The sequence below is a fragment of the Homarus americanus genome, unplaced genomic scaffold (genome assembly GCF_018991925.1).
Source record: "Homarus americanus isolate GMGI-L3 unplaced genomic scaffold, GMGI_Hamer_2.0 scaffold30768, whole genome shotgun sequence".
In the NCBI taxonomy this organism is placed as follows: Eukaryota; Metazoa; Arthropoda; class Malacostraca; order Decapoda; family Nephropidae; genus Homarus; species Homarus americanus.
The window spans coordinates 560,041-586,104 of record NW_024746690.1 but is presented as its reverse complement, the minus strand read 5'-3'; the positions used below and the strand labels follow the sequence as shown (position 1 = coordinate 586,104).

General features: G+C 36.3%; 2 protein-coding genes across 2 annotated transcripts; one reads left to right on the top strand and one right to left on the bottom strand.

The window, feature by feature from the left end:
- Positions 1-958: 958 nt before the first annotated feature.
- Positions 959-7,161, bottom strand: LOC121879397 (pyridoxal phosphate homeostasis protein-like). The gene is made up of 7 exons (XM_042386019.1): positions 7,031-7,161; positions 3,796-3,945; positions 3,305-3,373; positions 2,933-3,074; positions 2,516-2,658; positions 2,126-2,224; positions 959-1,984 (listed from the first exon to the last, which is right to left on the bottom strand). Exons 1-7 carry the CDS (start codon positions 7,118-7,120, stop codon positions 1,916-1,918), a joined length of 762 nt encoding a protein of 253 aa, XP_042241953.1. The 5' UTR covers positions 7,121-7,161; the 3' UTR covers positions 959-1,915.
- Positions 7,162-7,739: 578 nt separating this feature from the next.
- Positions 7,740-24,583, top strand: LOC121879393 (RNA polymerase II subunit A C-terminal domain phosphatase SSU72-like). The gene is made up of 6 exons (XM_042386011.1): positions 7,740-7,770; positions 12,441-12,524; positions 12,922-13,065; positions 21,823-21,962; positions 22,812-22,930; positions 23,717-24,583. The coding sequence occupies exons 2-6, from the start codon at positions 12,451-12,453 to the stop codon at positions 23,816-23,818; spliced, it is 579 nt and encodes a 192-aa protein (XP_042241945.1). The 5' UTR covers positions 7,740-7,770; positions 12,441-12,450; the 3' UTR covers positions 23,819-24,583.
- The last annotated feature ends 1,481 nt before the right edge of the window (positions 24,584-26,064 follow it).

Here is a 26,064-nt window from a genome sequence, read left to right as displayed (position 1 = left end):
CAATGTTTTTTTATAAGTATAGTGTATGTAAAACATTTTATTTGTATGGATTTATTTGTTTTTAGTTTCCATTGTCATGCACCTTCATCTCATTTGTTTCATACAGGTAACAATGTGTTGATTTTACATTGCTACTTTTTACTTCTTAGTGAATAACCTGCTGGTTTCTCTATAATTAATTTTAAGCTAAAGAATTATTATTCAAGGATTTTTTTTTCTTTTGCACATGGGGCAAATCCAAATTGTGCAGTCAAAGGGTTCATTCCAGTTAAAATTAAACATAATTCAGGATCTGTTTTTACTCACTCAATGAAGATATCCCAGCTAATGTCATAATGATGTTACTTGATGCAATGGCTGCCTACTTATTTATTTCCCCTCAACATTTGGATTGTTAGCCAATCCAAGGGTACTTTACAATTCATGACTGTATTGCCCTCAAGTCAGCCATATTTGCAGACTTGGCAAGAGTAGTACAGTGGTCCCTCGGATAACGAGTTACCTTCCATAAGATTCTTAACTTCGGTTAACGAGCAATTCCTCGATTAACGAGTTTCTTACGAGCTGACCTCCACATGTTTTAGCTTGCATTTGGCGGTCCACCAATACAGTAATCGGTTCTAGGGCTTAAATTCCTTACCCTTTTAGTAAATATCAAGAAGTTTATACTATTCAATCATTTTAAAAGTTTAATATTAAATTTTTTAGTCATTTTAACAATTATTGAAGGTAGGGTATATATATATATATATATATATTAATACAGAGCTCAATTTGAGAATTATTAAAGTATCCAAAAGACATTAGCCAAATCAAGAAAAAGAAGGGCAGTTCATTTTTGTAATTCATATACAGCATTCATGTATGTACTGTACGACAACACACAGGTAGCCAGCTCAGAGAAAACACACTTATAATACATTAGAGTTTGGTTCAGGGAAAAAGAAAAACACAAAGCTAACCACGAAATTTACCATACTGTACTGTGCATCTCTTTCACTGTGAGATATGAAACTGGTGATGAGTAATATGAACCCCATACATCTCATATTATTTCACCCTCAGTACATTATTATTGGTGACTATAATACTAAAGGGGTTCCATGCATCCACGCTGTATGCTTTATTTTTATCACAAGGCAGTAACATCAGAGTTAATAATCTGACGAGAGGTTAGATTAAACATCTTTAAAATTATTTCTTATAGGTATTTAATCTCTATACTGTATTCTTCAATATAAACTTCTATCAAACATTACTCCTCTCCTAATTCCTGATGTGAAATTGTTGCATCAAGATACAGTATTAGGAAATAATTACCTTTGCACTTTTAATCCTGCAATCAATTATCATCATTCCCCTTCCAGTTTTGTGTAGGTTAGATGAAAATGATGATAATATATAGGACCAAGATAACAAGTATTAATACAGGTACCACACCCACATGGGTATTTGAAGTACAGTACAGTACCAGGCTTCAATCAACTTCATTCTTCTCTCACTGCAAAATGATAGCTGCCTCACTAAACTTTTTCCAGTTGGTCTTGTTTGTGAGTCTACAATCCTCATATCTGAATGAATTTATGCTTTTAAAAACTACTGATACCTATAGAAATAATGTCCTAACTCTTGATACTTTCCATAAACTTTCAGAGTACAACTATACTCGCCTCCTAATCAATTTACTACTTCTTCCATATACCCCCTGTACATATTATATGACTTAACAGTATTCATTCACACTTTATTATAGTGAAGTTCAAGAATTTTTAAAATAACATTTGCAGATATTAATAACATACAAGGAAGTAAAATAAACACCAAGACAGCAAAATATCAATAAGTAGTTGATATTGGTAAGAGCATTACCATAACTCCCTTTCAATTTCTAAATAACAAATTTAATGTTAGTCATTTACTTCTTGACATTTCGTGCTCCAAAGATTGTGCTGCCAACTCTCACATTGGTGCTGCCAACAAGAATCTGAAACAAAATACACACATGTAGTGGCATTATGAACATCAAACAGAACCATGCAATTGACCATTAAGTAAACTAATGTATGATCTCATATACTTATGTTAAAATATCTTAAATATACATCGCACATCATAGTATACTTACTGCATGTTCGAAGTCATTTGACATACCCATAGATAATTCTACATCTTTGGTTTCCATACACTGAGCTTCACAGACTTCTGCTCTACATTTCAGCAACCTCTGAAAATGCAATGCACATCATAATTTTCAATGCCAAGGACATAGACAAGATAAAGACTCATGGTGTTCTCTTTATAAAACAATTGGCTTTCAGTTTCTCAAGAACCATCCAACATGTGGCAGAATGAGCCCTTCATATCTGTAGCCAGATATATGAGTTAATTCCTCATGTACAGGGACCCCTCTGGGCTGAATAAAATTGTCTGGCATTAACCAAACAAAATACTGTATTAAAAGTGGCATCCCCACAGTGAATGGGGTTAACATGCTCCTCAGCTGCAGTATTCCTACCTGGAAGTCAGGATTGGGACCTTTTGTGAGATCATGATCAAATGCCCCTATGGTCATGATGCCAGCTAGGTCTAGGTGGGCACAGTTCTGCAGGACGTGGCTCACTAACTCATTTACTCTATCTGGATGAATGCCGCTTTTGTCTGTAATTTATAATTATAGTAATACATTAAGAGGTTATCTAAAAAAAAATATGCTAATTGTACGATTCCTCATTCAAAACAATCCTTGATACCACTTTTATATTATAAGAATACTTAACCATACACCAGAGAATTGTGAATAAACCTGTAAATAAATAATACTGTAGTTACTTAAAGTGCTTTAATGTTCTTAACAAAATAGTGAATTTTTCCAACCTAAATACAGGTATAAAAAGTTTTTAATCTTGGAAACAATATGTTAGAATTGACTTACTATCCTCCCCACTGGTGTTAACTTGTACAAAAACCTTTAACTTTTTGTCTCCGAGGTTCTTTTGGACGGCATTGTTGATAGTTGTAGCCAACTTGATGCTGTCAACAGTCTCAATGCAGTGCAAATTAGGGACTTCAACAACCTGTCAATAATATAAATAATTCTTAAGATAGGCACAATATATCTGCTGATACCTGTATATATTCTATATGGCCACAAAAAGAGAAAATAATACTATACAGTACTGTTTATTGTTTTTCAGGCATCTTTCACAATAACCAGACTCCTTTTCCTGATTCATCTGGTTTACCAGGACTTACCCGATTAATGAGCTACATAAACAAAACAATAAGTCGTATCTCATGGTCTTACTTTCTTAACCTTGTTGCTCTGAACATGACCAATCATGTGCCACCTGATATCAGGACACTCAGCTAATATCTGAAATTAAAACAATGGAATGATCAACCCTGGGTGACAGTGCAGGGTTCTGTGAAGACACACATAGTACCACTGTAAGCAGCCCATGTCACTAGAGCCAGCTGGCTAGAGGACAGTAGCAGAAATATAATTGCCTCACTCTTACCAATGTAAATAAATTTATGAAATCACAAATGTTGAAACTACATACGGACATCAATAAGTTAATATATATTGCACTGTACACACAAATCCCGTAAACTTTCTCTGATTGTATGTTTGTTGGTCAAATAAACCCTAACCTAACTATTATAAGTGGTGCTATAAGACTGTTTTAATACCAATGGTCAGGTTAGGAACAAGTAAAACTGAGACCTATTTGACCTGTCAACTCAGTGTGTAGTGAAGTAACTCAACCCCCCTACACACATATTATAAATTACCTGCTGATCATTACCCTTGTCCACCAACTCTTGGATATAATTTTCACCAAAGTGTCGCTGGCCAGCTGAGTATGCTTCAATTATCATCTCCTTTGGCTTGGTTTTGCTGACGGCAACCAACCGAGCCTGAGAACCAAGTGCTGCCACATCCTAAGAGGAAAAAAAAACCCAAGTAGTTACAGTTTTGTACAAATTATAAATCTATAATACGTTACCACAAGTTCCATACTACGTGGTTAACATTATGTACAAATTCTTATGATCAGTAACAACAAAAACCATAATAAATAACTAACAGACCTCTGGTGAAATTTCAATCATGCACCGGTCTTTCTCTCGCTGTTATTAATATGTTTTTTGTAATGTTTACACAATTCTAAGATCCTTTTCTTCTGTGATAATCCTGCAGGAAATTAAGAATAACATATATTAATTTTTCAATATTATTAGATTTGGTCAGTCACAAGTGTCGCCATTTGTTGTTTATGTCTCACAGAGAAGGACTGACCACCCATCACACAGTGCTCCTTACCTCCGTGTTGGCTTCTTAAGCATCTACAGCGCATGTGTGTGTGGGGGGAGGGGGGGGGTTTCTTGTTGGCTATAGTGATAGGAGACTTCTAATTGGGCAAAAAAGGTTTTTTTTTTGTCTAAATCAATGAACAATGCGTGAGTGTCGGGAGCGGAGATTTGATTTTTCAGTACCAGAATAACCAGATATGGCTTAAAAGGTGGAAAGAGCTGTGCCGACATTGTGATAGAGATTATTTATGTCAATTTGCAGAGTTTCATCAGAAAAATAGTGTTAGGTTAGGTTTGGTTTTGTTGGTTGGTAAATTTGCATAAGTGCACCCAACTCTTGTTAGAAAGTCAAAAATAAATTTTTCTAGTGTATTTATGTGTGCTTAGACAGATTATGACCTTCATTTCCGTCGGAAATTGGCCTTTTTTTTTTGTGGGTCATTTTCCCGAGAAAAAATAATGGCTAAGTGAATACAAAATACACAAAAAAATACTAGAAAAACATAAACCAAACCTAACCTAACTGACTCTCACCATATGATGGAATCACTTATTTCTTACCTTATTGGCCGTCTCTTCTTTTGTCTTCGTTCTTGCACTTAGGACACTTTACTGAGGTTGGGAGAACACCATGAGATTGAAAAAATGCTATAGTTTCTTCGTTTTTTTTCCCAAAACTCACAATCAGCTCCATACAATTGAAGTGACACCCATCGCAGACTTCCATGGTCGGAAATGAATTTGAAACACAATTGCTCAAGGTATTGGATATTTGGACCCATATTCTGGAACGGGGTGGTAATATCAACAATATTTACCTAGATTTTGCCAAGGCTTTCGACAGTGCACCCCACAAAAGGCTGAAAATTAAACTGGAAGGGCATGGAATTCGGGGAAGTGTCCTAGCGTGAATAGAAGACTTTCTACATGACCGCAAGCAGTGTGTGGTGATCAATGGCACGAAATCGTCATCTGTACCTGTCACAAGTGGGGTACCACAGGGCAGTGTATTGGGCCCGCTGTTGTTTGTTTGTTTCATAAATGACATGCCTGACGTACACTCCTCCATACAAATGTTTGCCGATGACGCCAAGTTATTTCGGGAAATTAAGAACCAAGCGGACTGTGAAGAACTGCAGAAGGACCTCTGTGGGCTCCAGGAATGGTCGAAGAAATTGCTGCTGAGATTCAATGTCACGAAGTGTAAGAGGATGCACCTGGGGTGTACCAACGGTAAGGAGGCATATCATATGTCCCAACGTGATGAAGAAACTGCACTAGTTGAGACTGTGTGAGAAGGATCTAGGTGTGTATGTTGGCAATGAGCTGAAATTCTCGGGCCAATGCGAGAAGAAGGTAAATCAGGCAAATAAATTATTGGGTCTTATTAGAAGGTCGTTCAGATATCTAGACGGTCCGTCCCTCGTAACGATTTTCAGGAGTGAAGTGCTTCCCCATCTGGAGTACTGTCACCCCATCTGGTCCCCGAGATATGCTAGGGACTGTCAGTTGGTTGAAAATGTTCAAAGGAGGGCCACCAGACTGGTGCCTGCACTTCGGCACCTCAGCTACCCTGAGAGATTGGAATGCAAGGGGGGACCTAGTTGAGGTGTATAAGCATCTCAGGGGGCACTACTCAGTTGAGTGTCCTTACTTGGAGCTGTCGGACGCTCGCCCCACAAGGGGTCACAACTCAAGATTGAAGAAGCCACAAGTCCAGAAAACCGTGAGGGCAAACTTTTTCGGAGTGAGGGTTGTAAACTCTTGGAACAATCTACCAGAGAGTGTTGTGACGGCACCGAGTAGCTCTTTCAAGACAAGACTTGACCAACACTGGAGCGGGTTCCGGTACATTCAGGAGCCGGTGCATGCCCAGTATTTGCCAACAGTGCTTGACAGACGTGACCGATCGCCCGGGCGGCTAGTGAGCCGATCTTTTGGTGAAGAAGACAAATGAAAAGGAAAAGTAATCAGAGACGTGACCGATCGCCCAAGCGGCTAACAAGCCGATCAGTGGCGAAGAGGATAAAAGTAAAAGAAAGTGGAAATATGAGATCCAAAATAAAAATCGAATTTGATTGGGCCAAAAATACCGCAAATTTAACCACAAATCATTTAAATTGGTTGTAAAGAAAAAACGCTTTTGATTAGCCGCGTGACGTGTACGGGAACACATGCGTGTGATGATTTATGAAGGAGACACGCAGTGTGGGAGGTGAGGTAGGCAATAACGGCAGAAGATTAATTGAAGAAAATAGAGAAAATTTTGGATGCACTATCTCCGTTATTGTACATTTGCGACGGAAATGTAATATAAGAAAATTATCTTATAATTAGACGTCTTATTCAAATATGATAATAGATTAGGGGTAGGAATGTGGGGTGCGAAAATGCAATAATACCTGTTGGTTTTTAATTTGTGATTTACTTGAGAAAAAAAATCGTTATGATTGATGGGTAGGGGGGGGGGGGAGGTCTCAAAAACTACTGATTTCCGGGTGCATTAGTGAAAATTTACCAGACCTCCCGACTGGCTAGTAAAGTGACAAGTGATAAAGAGGATGGTGAGAAAGCAGGGTAAAAAAAATCAAATCCTTCAGTCAAAATTTACCAATCACGCTCCTAGCAAACACATCCGACAAAAATAAAGATCAACAGTAAATACTATTCAAAGACTGACCACTACTTGATAATCACTTGTTAATTCACTTACAGGACGTCGACCCTTTGTTGCTGTAGACACACGTGCTAAGACACATTTTAGTGCCCTGGCCACCTCTCCCTCAGACATGATTCGTAACATTTGTTTACATTCTGGCCGAGACCGAGTGGACGAACCCGACACTGAGCTCCGAACCCACTACCGAACCCCACCATATATTGGGACCCGTATACAGTATACAATAGGTGTCCAAGGCAGATACTCAAACCTATCTAAGACAGAATAACTTCTAACTGTGTTTTATAGATTTATAAAACGGTATAACTGAGAAGACAGGTGATAAATACTCCAAATGAGGTGATATTGGAGAGAAGGTTGGACAAACAATTGGCAGAACAAGATGACTGCTGATAACGTCAGTTATAAATATGTCATAAAATATCTACCTCGCTCGCTCTAACAGTTAATATTATTATACAGAGTAAGATCTGTGGATACACAGCCATAAAATCATCATCTAGGTTCAGAAGTAGATTAAAATAAGTATATCACGGGGCACATCATCCAAGAGAGCGCCTGTGTAAATATTTCTTCACGTTTTTGTTCTGAGAGCATTTTTAATTCAGATAAAATAGCAAATATAACTATATATATATATAAATCAATATATAAATTTATAGTAATTTTGTATGCTTATTTTAACAGTAAAACCGGAAGAGGCAGAATAGGAAGTTTTCTTGATAAACCTTCTAAGCCCGCGACATTGTTTTGCTTTTACCAGAAGGAGGAGTGTAAGTCACGGTCTGGTTTATTATATATCACATTAATGCTAAAGTTTGTACCTCTAGTAAGTATTATCTATGGCACCAGGACGGCGTTATGTTGTAAACCTTCTACGAGTGGGAGTATATGAGGTAGAGGAGAGTGAAGGTCGCTCTACCCAAGGAATATAACGAGGTTGTGTAATGTGCTCCTGTGTAATGGTTACTTATATTATAGGTCACAGGGAACTTGTATGATAATGATGCTTCAATTATAGGTCATCCAGCTGTACTACGCATTTGTGTAGTTTTATTTTTAACCATTAAAAGGTTTGTAAGGTAAAATTCAATATCTCTTGGTATATTTTTATATTTTTTCTGTGGTCAGTTCTCCCATAGATTTTAATTCAGGCTGCCAAGTGAGGTAAAAACGTCATACAATTTACGTATAGAATCTAAATCAAATGTGTAAACAAGAAAATAAAGTTTAAATTACTGAGGAAATGATGTTTTGGGAGGTTGACAAAAGAGCTCACTGTGCTACTAAGAGTTTGCCAGGAATGAACATCTTGACTATTGCCAACTGTTGGTAACACTTGCCATAAGTTTCACAGAAAATTTTCTTTTATGCAACTAGTATGTTGAAGACATTTGCATTAGGTCTAAAACACGTTACGGTATATTTTTACAAATTATTTAATCCTGAACACTAATTTACCTCCCGGTGATGCCATCTCCAGAACTGGAAGCTACAGTATATAATTTTTGTGGAATACATCATCAGCTCCATAGTTTAGCCTTGCAGGTGACATTTATTGTCATGTATGCAGTTTGAGAAGTGATCATATTTAGCTGTAATGTGCTTGTTAACTATATTTTGACTGTATGCCAGGTTCTTGGGTACTGTTTTACATTAAGGTGTGGATTTAACTTTCTCGTGGTCTTTCGACGCAAAGTACGTCTCTGAAACACTCCAGTGCTGGCTCGGTCCCTCCCACTCAGCCGTACCTCGCACTGAGAGCACCCCTCCCTTAAACAGAGCAGTGGACCGCTCCCATCAACCACCTAAGTTCCTCCCACTAGTGTCGTGGGCTGGCAGATGCATCTCTAAGGGTGTAATTTGGGTCTGGATTGCTATACCTAATATTTATTAAAATGAAAAAAAACCCTTTCAGTTACCGACGCAATATACGTCAAAAGACAATGAGGGAGTGAGATTTCTGACCATGGCAAGGAGTACCAGAGGGTTAATAGTTTACCAGTCAGCCCAAATTATTACATGGAGGTTAAGTTGAAGGTATTGACTGAAAATTTCAGTTTAGGAACAAAAGAAAGAATGAGCATAAGTGAATGAAAATAAGTTAAAATGTTCATAAAATCTTCAGCAAGCACCATGAATCTATAGTAAAAACCTTGAGTACCGAACGAATTAAGCCACAGCTATGTCGTTATTCAGACGTCCATAATAGCACAGCTGTTCAAAACAACAGCCAGGATATTACACTAACACAGATTGGTGTATTTAAGTTCTTAATAAATTAGTTCAAGTATAATTATCATACTTATGATCCACGGAACTTTCAGTAAATTCAGATGTTTTTTATTTAAATGTTAATAGATGTAGGTAAGTTTGTAGATTCTAGAAGCTTTCAGAGCCACAGAAGATTTTTGAAGGTTCCCGAGTCCCGACGTACATATACTGTATGTATATGTGGCATGACTGGCCTTGTGCAGTGTGAGATCAAATGGATGATTTGGATGTGTACAGTATACATCTGGCAATGAAGTGCACAAGTTCGTGAAATTCAACTTTGTTTTTGGGAATTTCATTATCATATGTAGATTTAACAATGAGTAAAAAGTGAATTAGCCTCCAATCCTTTGTTATTCTATATTTTACATACTGTATGTCAAAAATGAGCAATAATTGCTATATTAAACAATGAAAACAATACATTTTCATAACTGAATCGGTGGCAACATATGTAGCTCATCTCAAGGCCACAGCTGCCTCGTGATGTTTGTTATGTGCCATAGTGAAGATTATGCGGGTGTGTTTGGGACCCACTTTCAGTTCGAGTGGAGATAAAGTGGATCACACTAACAATATGCTTTCACTATACTGTACAGGGTATTGCTGACCATGGCTGGTTTATCCTTCATGGTAAGGTGCTTTCTGCTCTTTGGAGCCTATAGCGAACGTACTTGCTTGGGCATTGTTTTCACAATGTGTTTTATTTATGTGTCATGACAGAACAGGTCTGCACTGAGTAATAGCCATATGTAGAGTGAGTAGAGCATGGCTGTGTAGTTGTGATGCAGGCGGGACCACACGGTCCACGCTGCTTCACTCCATAACAATGACATCCGAGGTATATTTTTTTATTTTTTCCCAAGATATGTGTCGTTATTCACACGTTTCACTTCTCTGGTGGTCAGATACTCTTAAGTTTTACTGTATAAACAAAACTGAACACAGGATATGAATGTTAATTGCCTATACCGTATACTGTATAGCAACCACCGATAAAGGTTTTCAGCTATGATAATATGCTTCAGTTTGAGACACTTAAAACCCATGTCCAGGACATGTCTAGAACGCATTCATCTATCGACTGAGTTAAACCAGAAATGGATTATATTTTATGAAAGCTGTTCCCTAATTGATGAGTAGTGTAAAAATGGAATTGTGTTGTGAGAAACATGTGTCGACCGAGGAATACCTATAACTTATTGTTTTTTTTAAAGTCGTTTATCATTAAGAAATATTGTTTCTTTGTAAAATGGTTTCAGACATTACAGTAGCTATTATGTGGACCTGCAATATTTTTAGTAGTGCTGCAGTATTACCAATAACCAGTGAATCACTCATTGGTGAGAAATAGTGCTGCATATTTCTGATGGTTGTAATTGTGTATGGGCAGATGAGATCAAATTTTTCGTAGATTTGTTTTATTTAGGGAAGAAAGGCACAGAATTAATCTTTATCTTCTCATTTCCTTGAAGATGGCTTGAAAATGAGTGATAATGTTTGGTTCCAGGTCAAGGTGTGAGATTTTCCAAGGGCTAGGGATGTTTCCCTTAGGTGATTCTTGTAGCAGTATCCCTGGCAAATTGACATCATTTGATGGCAACTGGAACCTCTCGGATAGCATTATCAAAGTCCTCATGGCAGATGGCACTTATGGTGTCAATTGAAGGCCAACTTCTTGTTGGCAAACAGTGGAAAACATAGTTTATCATGGTGTTTGAATACAGACATATTTGGAGAGAGACTTAGAGCTTGTTGCATACTGTGGCTGTTGTCTCGTGTCTGTATTTTACTCTTGCACAAAACTCCCTCTCTGTGAAAAATGCTACAGTATTTTACATGGGGTCAGGGAAAAGTAACTTGGGACTTGGTGGAAGGGAAATCAGGCTTAAGGACCATGGTTTGTGTGTTTCATTGTCCTTTACTGTGTTTAGCCTGCCTCTTTGATTGGACTACTTCCTGATGACCAATATTTCTTAAAACTAACTTTTTCTGATTTTTGGAGCTAGACATACAAGGCAGGCAATTTTGGTGCCTCCATCAAAGGGGCAGGTTGGTTCTTTGGCAGACTACCTTAAGGGTTCAGCCTTCGTAGGGAAGTTCTAGTGCATGATGTGGTGGCCAGAAGCACGACTAAACAGGCAGCTTCCTTCAGTTTGGCTGTAAGGTGATGTTTGTTTTCAGTGTTCCATAATCTTATTTTTCCCCCCTTTAACTGTTAGGCTGTGTATGCTGTAGACAAGTCATTTATGGAGTGTAATAGCAGAGTTAACCCTTGACCCTTAAATGGTAGCCATTAACAGTAAAAGTTAACTGTAGGGACGGTGGCTATGATCTGTGGAAGATTCATGTTCCTTGTGTTCCATTTTTTTACATGTGGTGGGTGAATTGAGAATGCTTAGCCACTAGTTTTGGGATAAAGGCTTAGGACTGGGTCTCTAGGGGACCTTTGGCTTCAAGCAGAAGATATATTGTACAGTTTAATATACTTAGCCAGTAATTTTTTCCAATTTAGTGTTATGTCTCGGATTGAAGCACTGACTACTGAGTTTTCTATAGACTTTGTGAGCTATAGGAACCTTTAATCCTATAGTTTCCAATCCGGTTTGAAATTGATAGGAATTTATTTCACATGGGTATTCTGACATAGTTATCATTAATGAACCTTTATCATTGATACTGTACCATATTTATGGTTTATGTATACCGGGTAACTGGAAAAATTCCCTTAAAGTACTGTACAGTATTGAGATAAGTAAGATGGCACTCTTATCCTTCTTTAATATTAGGTCTCCAAAGATGAATATTTCTGACACAAGAAATTACATTTGGGAAATGTTAAGGAAGTCAAATATGACTTTGTGAGAGGTTATAAGAAATGCTATTAGAGTTAAGAACCTGATGAGAGAGGCTGCAAGAGTCCTCATAACATGGAGATCTGCCATCAGCTAGTCATAGCTAACCCATACAAGCATGGAAAATAGCATAAAATACAGTAGTGTTCAGTTTTGATGATGAGGAAAAGATTGACACTGTTTTGTTAATTGAGTTTTATCTTGGGTATACTGTAGTTGCATTGATTGAACCGTTTCTACTGTATTGCCTATATTTATTATTTTTAAATAATGATAATTTTGTGAGTTTTACTGACAGTATTATTAATTTTCAGAAGTTACATTATGGCTGAACTTGGGTTTGCAGTGACCTGCTCTAGCAACATGAATCGCAGTATGGAGGCTCATGCTTTCCTAAGGTAAGTGGATATTATTCAGCCTCGTTATATGCTGGTACAGTAACTCCTTTATTTAGGTTTATGAATGTGCAGACTTTGGGATTCATATTCTATAGAATTTCTTGAGTCATCTTAGTGAGGTGATCAACTTAATATTAACTCCTAAACTGCATATTTGTAAGGTGTAAATATGGGAGGAATATAATTAGAGATAGGGAAGAGACAGTAGTTAATGTTTGAGGAATGTTTATATACATATCCAGAAATACCTGTATGTACTTTACTTTGTAAAGTGGAATGAAAAACTGTCTTTGCCTTCGTTTTTTATTTTTATTTTTAGTAAATCTGTTAGTACCTGTAGTTACTTTGAAACTACCACTTTCTATTTTCTGAATAAATATGTCAACTTTTCCAACAGTAAAAAAGGCTTTAATGTGAGATCCTTTGGGACGGGAGACAAGGTGAAGCTACCAGGACCTGCCCCAGACAAACCCAACTGCTACGAGTTTGGAACATCTTATGATGATATCTATAATGACCTTTTAAAAAAAGATAAAACACTGTATCCTTTTTATACTTACATATATAATCGTGGTTGAATATTTTTATATATTTTTTAGCAGGGAATTGAAAGAAGGGTATCAGATGTACAAACTTAAAGAGTGTGGAGTAGAGTGAACAATGATTAAGGTGTGAAAGGTAGGAGAGAAACGAGTCGCTGAGGATGTAAGAAACTCCATGCATAGAGTACCGGTAAGAGGTAGATACTGTACTAAACAGTATGGGGAAGGGGGAGGAGGGATGAAATAATCTGTCGAAAAATAATAATGAGTTATTTATGAAGATGTAGAACAGGAAAGGGTGGTAATAGTGGTATAATTGTTACTGATTAAAGAAGTTTGCAATGTAGCTATTACAGGTAACCGTCAAGTGTTAAATTTGATTACTGTGATGCGTCAACCTTCTGTTAACATTCGTCCATGGAAGAACAGCTATTGTTTGTTTATATATGAAGATTAGGAGCACACACCCCAAACATAACCTAATCAGCTCATTTAGCATTAAGGTGAAATAAGGACCCTAATGCTAACCTAACCTAGTCTAATCTCCCAATTTAGCATTAAGGTGTTTAATCATCAGGTGAAATAAGTAGGGGTTCCAGATCTGCATGTTTTACCAAGATTATGCCATTCTTTTCTCCATTCACAAAACCCACAAATACTCTTCTTTATGGGTACTGTTTATTCCATTCTCCCTTATTTTTCTTTTTATCAAGAAGTGAGCAAACTAAGATAAACATGATATGATGAACACATAGGCAAAATTAACATGATATGAACTTGTGCATCTTTAGACGAGAGAGGAATATTTTGAAGGTTTTAATAGGCGTCTGTTTGCTGTACATTTAAAGAACACAAACTTACACACAGGAAGGTAGTGGGGGGTGGGTATTTTATTGTTTGTTATGTTGTACAAATATTTCAGTTTATTTTATTGTAAGTATCTATAGTAGAGCACCTCTAGTAAGGCAGTTTGTATGAATGAGATTGACAGAAAATGCAAGAGAGTCGGTTTTCCCTTTATTCAACCTGCCACCTGTGCCATAGCAGTAGAGGCTTTGCAAATGTGAGAAAAGGGACGTACTGTAACTTGAAATTTTTCTTGGATTATCGTGAGCACAGTAGCGTGGATGGTGAGACTTTAATTTTTTTTTCGTTGAAATTATGGTTACCGTGCTTGTAATATTGCCAATTTTTTTTTACATCGTTTTAAGTGGATTGATTTTTATCCATGTCAGGGGGCCATTATAGTTGAAACTTTTGAAATGATGAGTGCAGGATAAGGATATGTACAGTGTTACCTAGCTGTTTGTCACTGTCTGTAGGCATGAAAGTTGTCAACATGACAAGTTCCCTACAGTCTTTTAATATTGATTTTGTTGAAACCTGGCTGAAGTGTCTTCTTAGGCATGATTTTAGGTAAGACTGCATTTTATTCATCTGTGACTTTGTTTGACCTTTATACAGTGAACAGGATATTGAAAATACTGTATCACATTTTACGTTACAGATCAGTGATCATGTTGCTCTTTGAGACAGTTTGAGTGAAGTACTTGTTAGTACTGTACAGTACCTTGAAATACTAAGGTCATAAATATAGCTAACATGCTGATATAAATAAGATGCTTTGAAACTTCTCAAAATTAACTTCGTATTTATTACAAACCAAAACTTTGGTAGATTCATACAGTGCAGTACAGGTATTATGGTTTCAGTATGTGGTAAAGAAGGGATATGTTAGATTAACGGGTAGCTGGATGGAAACACTGTTCTGGTACCGTAGTCTTTTCTTATTGTAATTCTGTGCTTAATAATATTTTTGTTGTCAAAGACAGCTTTTTTCTTTTTGACATGTAGATTTAAACAATAAATTTGCAATAATACAATATTTGTTGTTTATATCCTTATAATTGTAATATAATATTTAATTGGAGTACGTACAGTATATACTTGAAACTACAGTACAATAAAAAAACCTTAACTTCCCAAATTTGTCAATAACAATAATATAGCAGGTATATAATTTGTTGCACATCATACCTCTGATTGAGATAACATAATTATTCAAGTTAGCTAACGTTTTTGAATAGGTTAATTTATTATATTGTAGTGTAATAGTATATTAAGTGATTCAACTCGGGGGCAGAGAAATACAGTGTAGAAATTGTGAAGTTTTAGTGTGTGAGTGTTATCAAAGGTAAACTAATTCGTCTTGACGTGGATGGACATGTGGTTGGTGATACAGTAGTGTGAATGGCTGTTGTTTACATTGGTGGAAGATCCTATGACTTGTCTGTAAGAAGAGGAATAATTAAAATGATTACTTGATGTTGAATGCTTAATTGGTTTGTTTTGCTTACCACTTTGCTCAAATATGTTTTGTTATTAATTTCTCTTAGTTTTTCTTGTGTCTGTCATTACTGAAACACAAAGACTGGCGAGGATATTGAAATTTTCAATGCAAATTGCAATGGAGGATGTTAATGTCAGTGAGGCAGCTTTGTGTGTACAGTATTTAACTTTTTATCAACTTTGAGGATTTGTATTTATTTTTAATTATAAAATACAGTACACTGTAATAGGTGTAATAGTGGTTGAGGAGGAGGATTCACAAGGCCACTCATTTGAAGAGAAGATCCCAGAAGAAAGGAAGGCTTTTGATATATTCGACTGATAATCTTCTTCTCCCGACAGATTTGGAGATATTTATTTGGCAGGTTCTCTGTACTGTATCTAAATGTCATCAGAGAAACTTACTGTTCTTGAAGCATGGAAAACTGCTGTTAAATGGTGGTGATGACCTTTGAACTCTGCTGTGTGATCTTGATGTCAGGAATACTACTGCCAGACTATTCTTGAAGAAAAACTTCCATTTTGGGGTAAAGTAACTATGCTGCTAATGGTTTAATGCCTTCACTATGAGGGACTTCTTTTTTAAATAGTTTATTTAGCTATTACCAGATTATTTTATTCAGCAGATAGGGAACCCCATGCACAAGTGGTTAACTTAACAATAAGAAATACCTGTACAACTGTATTATTGATTATAGAAAGGGAAAAAAGGCGACTGATTGGTCACAGATACAGTATTGTAATAAGGTAATTTTAAATGACTATTCCTGAAGCCTAATGGAAAGGTATGTGAGAAAAGGAAAAGAATTGATAATCGACCAGTATATGTGTACACAATTGTCAATGTTCATTACTGTATTTGTTGTAGCCATTTGTGTGAAGGGAAGATTAAAAAATACCAGAAAATGTGGAAGGGTTAGTTAAGTTTTAGAATGATAAATATGGATAATAATAGGAATAAGAGGAATTGCAGTGTTTTTTCGTTATACGGTATTTTATTTATTCTTATAATACGTTTCCCACTGGAGCAGAATGGCCAGAACTGAGCAACAGAAGACCTACCCTCCACTGCTGTCATTGGTATTTCTAGCTGCCTTATCAGTTACATACTGTATGGTAGGATGGTTGAGCATATGGTGTAGAACAGATTAGTTGGTGTCACTTCCTTAAGGCGGAAGAAAGTATCAGTGAACACTTGTGTTTATTGTTTTGACAATTGAATTATAAATTTTATTAAACTCAACCCTTCAGCTCCTGGCCTTGTAAGTTTGTGAGGAATGCATAAGAAAAAACTCTACCAATAAACTCATGAAACTCCCTCCTTCACCCCGTTGCAGATATGTGTCATAGGCAGACGTACCCTGGCAAACATACCTGTATTGAACATTTCTAGCAAAATGGAGACACCATTTTACATTTGTAGTGACAAGGTCACTAAGCCTCCCTGACTCTTATCACAAAGCATCTGCTTGTTTTTCAAGACTCATCTGCTATTGGCCAGAAAAGCAGAAAATGAATATTAGAAGAAGAAGCTCTACTTAAGTTTCCAAAAAAGGAAGAATTGTTGGATCACCCAGCCAAGACTTATGATGGCAACATATTGTATATTGTATGGTATGTTCATCTCAGTAATGCAAATCAAGGATTACGTATGATGTGTAGGCAAGGCTTACTGTATAAGTAAAACCACTAAATGTTTAGAAAGTAATTTTTGGAAGCTTGAAAAAATTTTATGAGCTCACCCCTGGTCCTTATTTCCCATAAGAAGTTCCTTTGATCCATAGTGAGTCAAACTACTGTATTTTTTGTCCCATTTAGGAGATGAGTGTTGAGGATAGGAATAGTAACTACTGTACTGGGTTTGTTTATTGAGCTTATGAGTAATACGTGTATGATATTTTACCTAATTTTACCTCGTTTACCAAATGGCCTAGGGAAGGAGGCCAGTGGCCTTTGTAGGATCCCTCTAGTGTTCTTCATAATTTTGTCAAGGGGTATTTTGAAGCCCAGTGCTGTACTGTTCTTAATTCCACAGCTTAGGCTGGTAGACCATTCCATAGGTCTGCCAGCCTCAGTGTGAAGAAGTATTTCCTTATATTCATTCTGCATGTTAACTTGGCGAGCTTGTAGTTATGTCCTCTTGTGTTTGTGATGCATGACAACACAAAGAAATGTCTTTGTGTGAAGACTAAAGAAGGTATTCACTTAGGTATCAGCTGTGTGTCTGTCATCCTCCAGGGCCACATTGTTTTCATCCTGTAGAGTTCTGACAGTATCCTTGGTTTTCAATTTACTCCTGGCATACACATAAAAGGGCTTGGGATATTTCTTAATGTTTTGGGCTAATTTCATCTCAAAATGCCATTCAGCTGATCTGACTTCTGATTGGCCACATTTAGGGCACTTTGTATACAACATAATATGCATGGTGCCCTGTGCTCTGGTATTTCTTCCGTATCTTGTTTTTTTTCTTAATGGCTTCCCTAGATCTGTGATTCGTCCACCTGATCTTATTCCCTCTTATCTTTGTTTTCCGTGGTATACATTCATCCACGTTTAACTCGAGGATTTCCGTGAAGTTTTGTATTGTTTTGTGTTTGTCTGCCTATTCTAACGATTTCCTTCCAGTTAATTCTCTATAATTTGTCTTTGATGAGAAGATAATCTCCTTGGGTGAAGTCATAGTATTCCTCCAACTACTTTTTCTCGACTATCAAAGATTGTATTCCATCTTTGTATGTAGTCCACCATAACTTCCTCGGTCGTCAAAATTAAATCTAGAATGTTGTTTCACCTCGTGGGTTCCGACACGTGTTGTGTGAGGAATGAGTCTTGAATGAGATCAAGGAAATCTTCTCCCTCGGTTTGTGTGTTAAGATTCACCCAGTCTATTGTCTCATGATTAAAGTCTCCCATGATAAGGGCTTGTACTCTGGATGCTGCCTGGATGACTTTTTGGAGATCTGCTGCTTTCTCCCCGAAGCTGAGTCGGCCCTATAGCATACACTTACTGTCAGCTTGGTTTTGTTTTGAGCTATCAAATCACCCCAAATACATTCAGATGATCCTATTTCATTTAGCTCGTCATTAATGGTTGATGTGAGGTGCTCCTCGACATACAATAGTACACCACCACCTCTTGTGGCCCTGTCATTTCTAAATGGTAAATAAAATTCACCCTGTGGCTCATCATCTCAAACCCAGGATGTCTGGTAGTTCTGTGTCCACATATGCATTCAATACATCAGTCATGTAATATACTATAGGAATAGCCGTGTGTGTGTGTCTGTCTGTCTGTCTGTGTGTCTGTTCTGGGCAGCCGAAACGGCACAATCGTTTTTCATCAAACTTGGTGGAAAAATGGCAAAAAATTCGTAGAGTGGAACAAACCTGGTTCCATGTCGATGGTTTCTTTAGGAAGGCATTAATTAACCATTTTATTTACGATGGAAAACGATGCAAGTCTACGGACTTGGTGCACCCTAATTAACCATGCAAGTCTATGGACTTGGCACACCTTTATTCGCTGTATGCTAGCCAAGCACGACCGTTCAAACTTTCACCGGGCATGAAGGGCCCGCGATCACTTGTATTAACTAGGCTTCTGGCATTTGTGTACCAATACATAATTGGCCTGGTTTCTAGGACTGTCCTTTAGAAGAATGTGATTCTTGAGCATTTGTTCTCCCTGGGTTTGTAGTATTACTTAACCCTTAGGCCCCGGGTGATGTTCCAGAATGTCCGACTAGCGCTCCAATTTATTTTTTATCTAATTTTTTTTTTTTTGGAATACAGTAGTTTAATTCTTTTCACAATTTAACCCCATGGGGTACTGCCAGTAGCACCCTAACCCGGGGCTTAAGGGGTAAAGCTACAGTATGCACTATGTTAACAATATTTACAGTTGGTTCAACACTTGCCCTTATTAGTGGGAGGGCTGGTACACTCCTTCAACTTCCCCCTGTTACTGTACCCTGACTACTTTAGTTCAGCATCTTCATATTGTGGGTTACTGTGTTGCTCTTTCAGTTTGTACCTGAACTCTTTGCCATTTTTTATTTTTTAATTTTATTATCATTATTTTATTTTTATTTATTTATTAATTTTTTTTTGGGGGGGGGGGTCAGGTTGGGGGTTATGTACACATTACTATAATCTTACTCTCTTAAGGTAAAATGCTTTTTTTAGGATATCTCTGTTTGTTCACACACCTCATCTTGAAGATTTTGTGTTACATTAGCCCAAACTGTCACATTATCAGTCTGATCCACTGTTGGTGATGATTTGGCTGTACTCTGTGTGCAAGATATTTAGAAGAAAATAAGTAGACTCTAACCAAGGATGAATGAATTAAAAACTTTACTATGTAATATATTAGTTGATTCACACTAGGAGAATCTTTGGTTGGGAATTGTTGTGTTTACTGTATAAGTTAGACCTATAATTTGGTAAATTGTGAGAATTGATTCATCATAACATCACCATTGATTGTAATATAAAAAGGGATACAAGTGGAAAAATATCCGATAATTTATGTAGGATCTGTGAAAGGCTTTTGTTCTGTCAGGCACTGTTGACTTGGTGTGGTATTTTATTTATTTACTCATCTTTGGCAGTTTACCAGTAGTCCCCAATTTATGAAGCTTTGGTTTAGCAAAAAATCAAGATTATGGGAAAAAAAAATTTCTCCCATGCTTTGATTTATAAATGGGACAATTTATCCGTTCCCAACAAGTTGCGAGAAATTACAGAAAAGATCTATTTGTGGAAATATCTTTGGATGCCCTGCCACAATGAGACTGCCCTTACCCATCTATGTGTTGGCCACACTCACCTCACCCACAGTTTTCTTTTGGCCAGGGGACCACAGCCTTATTGTGTTGACTGCCTGGTGCCACTGACTGTGGACTTGAGGAGCCGTTTTTTGGCCGAGTGCTGGCAGGAGGATGCGTCCTTCTATATCTCAAAGGTGTTCAGCAAGGGAAGTTCGGTACCTTGATGGTGGACTTTTTACATTTTTTATTGCCATAGAGGTACTTCACTACCTGTGATTTTTAAATAAATACCTGTAGGGGATTTTATATTATTTTAAGTTTGATATTTAATGGGATTTTATTTTATTTATATTATACTGCAGCTTTGACTTATGATTTTCATTTTCGGTGTCACATGGCCAGATATTTTACCCAGTCAATCAATCAATTGTTCAGAAGTGGAGCTAATCCAAGTATCCTTCATGGATTGGAGGGGTTATATCATGTATATATTTGCACTTTCATAACTCCTCCTACACTTTAGTGGAGTTAGGTACCACTGGATCATGCCTGTACTCTGATGAGTGATAGGGTGTCAATATTTTCCTCAACAAATTTTTTACTTAGCAAAATGTACTCACCCACTGCACTATTTTTATGAACTACTACTGCTACCAATACTGGGAGAGGGAGACCTTATCCTGTAACATATTGATAAGGTTCTGAACTCCGAGTCAATGAGATATATACCATGCAGGAAATTTGGGGCTGTGCTAAGCTAACTCATTTTACCTGGTGGTTTGCTACACTACAGGTTATGGAAAACAATATAAAAGATGTCTACTATTTATTTAATTTTTTCACTTGCAAGGCCTTTCCCACTACTTCACGGTGGCTGGAATCAAAGAGTGAAACTGACTCTCTCCTCATTTGCTGTCAGTTGTTCTGTGTTAATCCTGTAATGGATGTGGTTATCTTTGTTGTTCCCCTTCCACAATAAAGACCCAGATTGTACATATATTCTATTTAATGCTCTTCCCTCCTTGTATAATGTGTGAATCAATAATCACATCTAGCTTACTGATATAATGGCAGTTAAGAATACAAGAAGTTACTGTAGCACTCGGGAAAGATCTTTACTTGTAAATGATGGAATTGTTTGTCTAGTGCATTATGTTTACCTTTTAAATGCTGTTCCATTGTACAGTATGCAGAGGAAGGTGTTGAGGGTCGTGAGGTTCTTATGAGAGTAATGAGGGGAGGTGATGATAATATTGGAAATGTTAGTCTTATTTGATTATCTTAGTGACACTTCCTAAATTTTGGTTGTTGAAATCACACCTTGAAATTATCTTGAGGTGTTGGTAGTTTCATACAGATATTAAACAGTTACTACAGTACGTATATAGGGAGAGACAAACGCTTCAGTAGTTTGACTGATTGTCTGATGTCCCAATTTTGTTTCATTATTTTTTTTAGTGTAGGACATTGCTATTTTGGTAAGAGATAAGAGGAGAGAAAGAGGCGGTGTTGACTGTGAGTACTCGATGTGTTGCAAGGCTGTGTGATCATTAGTGTATTCATTTATTTATTTTTATTTATTTTTTAGTTTTTAAGTAATATTTCAGAAAATCCTTAACTCTTCAAAAACAGATACACCCAGAATGGGCTTCTTCATATGTTAGATAGAAATCGACGAATCAAACCTGAACCGGAAAGATTTCAGGTGTGCAAAGAGAAGTTTGACATAATTATTACGTGTGAAGAACGAGTTTATGACCAGGTTCTTGAGTGTAAGTATAGTACAGTATCATCATGGAGGTAGAATGATGAGGTGTATGTAATTAAGGTGGTGATTGTATTAAATGGTGTACTCACGCTTTAAAAAGTATCTTTACGATTTTGTGTTGGACAATAATGACGCAACGGATGAAGGAATTTGACATGTACCCTACCGAGACAACAGGAGTCACGGTGTTCATTTTGTAATTCATCAGGTCCCTCTGTAATGATATTTTTTGAAGCGTGCGTACAGGGTGTGTAGATTATTATTATTTTTTTTTAATTTGTTATTCTTTCATATTTCAATGTAATTAGAATTTAGGTAAGTTATTGGTGATTTATCCTTTACTGTAGTTTCTTTTTTGTTTATCTTAAGTAGTGATGAGTTGTTTATGTTCTGATGAGGTTTGTCTTTTCTTGTATCCCACTCACTGATAATTGAAACAGGGGATGAGGAAATGGGTTCTGTCAATCCTTGTCTGTCTGTGTATTTTAATTTAAGTGATTTTTGGATTATTAATTCCCAAAATTGCTTCACAGTTTTATGAAATTTTAGATCATCTGGAGATAAGGCACCCCAGCTTACTTCACCTGAAGATTACCCATCCTTATCAGCCATTCAGGAGGGTGGTCTATCCATTCTTAACGTACAGTAATATATCCACCCCTCTTTTGCTAATTTTTATGTGATCCTGTACGTAGGTTTTAAGTTATAACCTTGGGTATTTCTTCTTGCTTTCCACATTTATCTTCTCTCCTTTTGAGGTTTCTCCACACCATGATCCACCTCCCAGAAGAATGGAAAGGGGGAGGGGGGTAGAGGATGATTGATGGACAGGAGTTAAATTCTTGTGTTACAGGTTTAGAAGCACGGATCCCAGAGGAGAATACTCCCGTTCACGTAATCAACATAGACATTCAGGACAACCACGAGGAGGCTACCATTGGTGCATTTATGATCTGCGAACTAGCGGCTTTGGTAAGACTTAAGTGTCATTGTATTGGTGTGATTTAAGCGTGACAAGTTGATACAGTACTGTATTCCCTCCCCCCTTCCCTTTTATTTTGATGAACGCTGAATGTGTAACTTTTTTCCCACCCTCTACAAGCTTCTCATGCAGGTAGGTAGAATCAAGATGAGCACAGCCTTGTATTATGTAGTACAATACAGGTATTTTTAATTTGGAACACCTGAAGATTACTTGTGGTGATTACAGTGAGACTGGTATAGAAGTTTTAATCGGGGGAAAATTAGGTCAAAAGTTAAGTTTTCAGCTACTGTAGTTCTGTATTTTGAGATGAAGAAATGGTGATACTGTATAAGAATTTTTAAAGTAGTGATGAATAAAAAGAATTGTATAGGGCAAGGAGGAACATGTAATGAGGAAAAAAGGAATAAGAAACAGGTCCCTAACCATGATTTTATGTGGGTTAGTTTGATAAAAGAGACGAAAGGTACAATTTAATGCAGTACTGTACATGAGAGTCACAATAGGGAAAACCTTGTGTGAATCATGCAGTCATGTTGAACTTAAGTACAGTATTGGTGTAATAAATGGGTTGTATTTGTGGGTGTCAAAAGTTTGTAGTGTCACAGTATCATTTAAAGCCTCTCCTCCACCTCATCCTTTAGTTACCCGACATAATAAAATATTATAACTGAATTTTCACATGTAAGAACTTTATTTTAATAGATTATAGTATTTGAACTATATTTTAAGAGTTCATATGTTTATCTGCACTAATGTTTGGCTTATTTTCTCAGCTCTCAGGCACGGAGGATTTAGATAACGACATTGATGAACTTCTACATGAATTTGAAACTAAGTGCCAGAGGAATGTGCTTCACTGTGTACAGTTTTACTAATACTGACTGGTAATATTATAATAAGAACTTGGGAAGTATATATCCAAAGTGGTCCATTCCTTGATGCTGAATTGTGTTCATATATTTTTATCTATATGCATTATATTATATTAATTTTTGAGCTTATTAGCTGTTGTATATTAAATACAGTTAGCTTGACATCATTTAAAGTTTAACATGCAATAGTAAAGAAGGTTCTGGACCAAGACAGCGTTCAGACTGCATCTCTGTTAAATGAGTTTGTCATTGTGTATTGTAACAATGTATTGTTGACCATTTAGGAATAACAATTTTACTACAAAACTGGCATAATTTTTTTTTAGTTATACAGAGTGATCTACTTTTGAATTATTAACTGAATAGATATTTTGGTCCTTGAGCACAACATACATTGATATCATGTACTGTATTCTGTAATACTTGGCAGCTAATAAGAACTGGTCAAGATTCGTTACCAACAATGACAGTACTCCATAAGAGAGAGATATATACACTGAATGCTGATACAGTACTGCACTATACTGTACTGTACTGCACTGTAATTATGAATTAGTTTTGAATGGGATGAGTAGAAAAATTTTTTCAAAGCATGAGAGAATCAAGTTGAAAGGTTACACATCAAATGGGCCCCAGTCTTAATAAGTCTCAGGTTTACGTGGACCCCAACCTAACCAATGGGCCCTAATAATAAGTGCACCACCTGTGATTTCAGAGTCGTTCACAAAATGTTTGATTTTCCTCCATAAAAATTAAGTGCTATTTTCACCATTTTTTTATATTTCCTAAGTGGTTGTGATGAAGTTTTTATATATGGCTTTGAAATTGTGTGAAAATCATTAATAAGCTGAGAAAATGTTTTACAATTTTTTTTTTTTTTTTTTTTTTTCAAATAAAAACTGGTTAAAATGATACCTAAAACATGCCAAATTACATATAAGTGTCATACAGATTTACAACTGCTTATAAATGAAGTACAAGTGATACATTATGCAGTAATTGTATTATGCTGTACACTGTGCAGCATATGAAGTTTGGAATAATTCCTAAAAACTGTTAGATGAGAAATTACAGTTCCAAAAATGCAAATCATAGCAAGTAATTCAAAAGACACCTTTAAATATAACGTAGGTACTCAAATGATGTACAAAATATGTGGTAGCAATAAAAATACAAATAATACTGAGATTCCACTATAAATAACAGCACAGTACATTACTGTGCTGTTAACTGTTACAGCTGATGCCGCTGTGTACTGTACCGGTAGACTTACTGAGCCTTAGCAGCCAACAACGTGTTGTTGCTGATCACTGCGAACATTAATGCACTACAGTATTAACCTATTGTTTGTTACAACATATATATATATATATATATATATATATATATATATATATATATATATATATATATATATATATATATATATATATATATATATATATATATATATATATATATATATATATATATATATATATATATATATATATATATATATATATATATATATATATATATATATATATATATATATATATATATATGTGTGTGTGTGTCTATCATATATTCACTCATGAATCATCCCAACCTATTTCCAGTACAGGGATTAGCTGAAAAGTGTGGTTAGTGGTGAACAGCTGATGAACTGTTCAGGCATCAACAAACGTGGTGCATAAACACACACTCATTTCTCCTATATTATAACGAAATACTGTACAGTAAAACCTCGATTAACCGACCCTCGATTAACCGACTTTCGGATTAACCGTCAATCACGAACTCCTAAAAAAATTTTTTATTTTTTTTTATTACAGGGATAAGCCCACCCGGGCACAGGTCACTGACCCACATCGGGGTCTGGGGGGGCGATAATGTAATAATAGTAATGATGATAATGATAATAATAATTATAATTATAATAATAGTAATAAAGAACCATAAATAAATGCAAAAATGCAAAAAAAAATCAAGAGTGAGAAACAATATATGTATGTTGTGTTGTTAATAGTAAGAGAAGCAATTGAGACCCTGCAATTGTGTGTAAATGAGGTAGAAAGTCAGATAAGCAACCTGGGACTTTGTCACAATTTTTGTGATGACACGTTCTTTGACTTTTCCATTTTTTATTCACGGTTTCTGTGCTGGTTCATATTTATTTACTAAAGTGGTTAATGTTTTAAAGCAAATTCTATTGAAATATGAATGGCAAATGTACAAAAATAAATAGAGGGATTTAAATGAGGTAG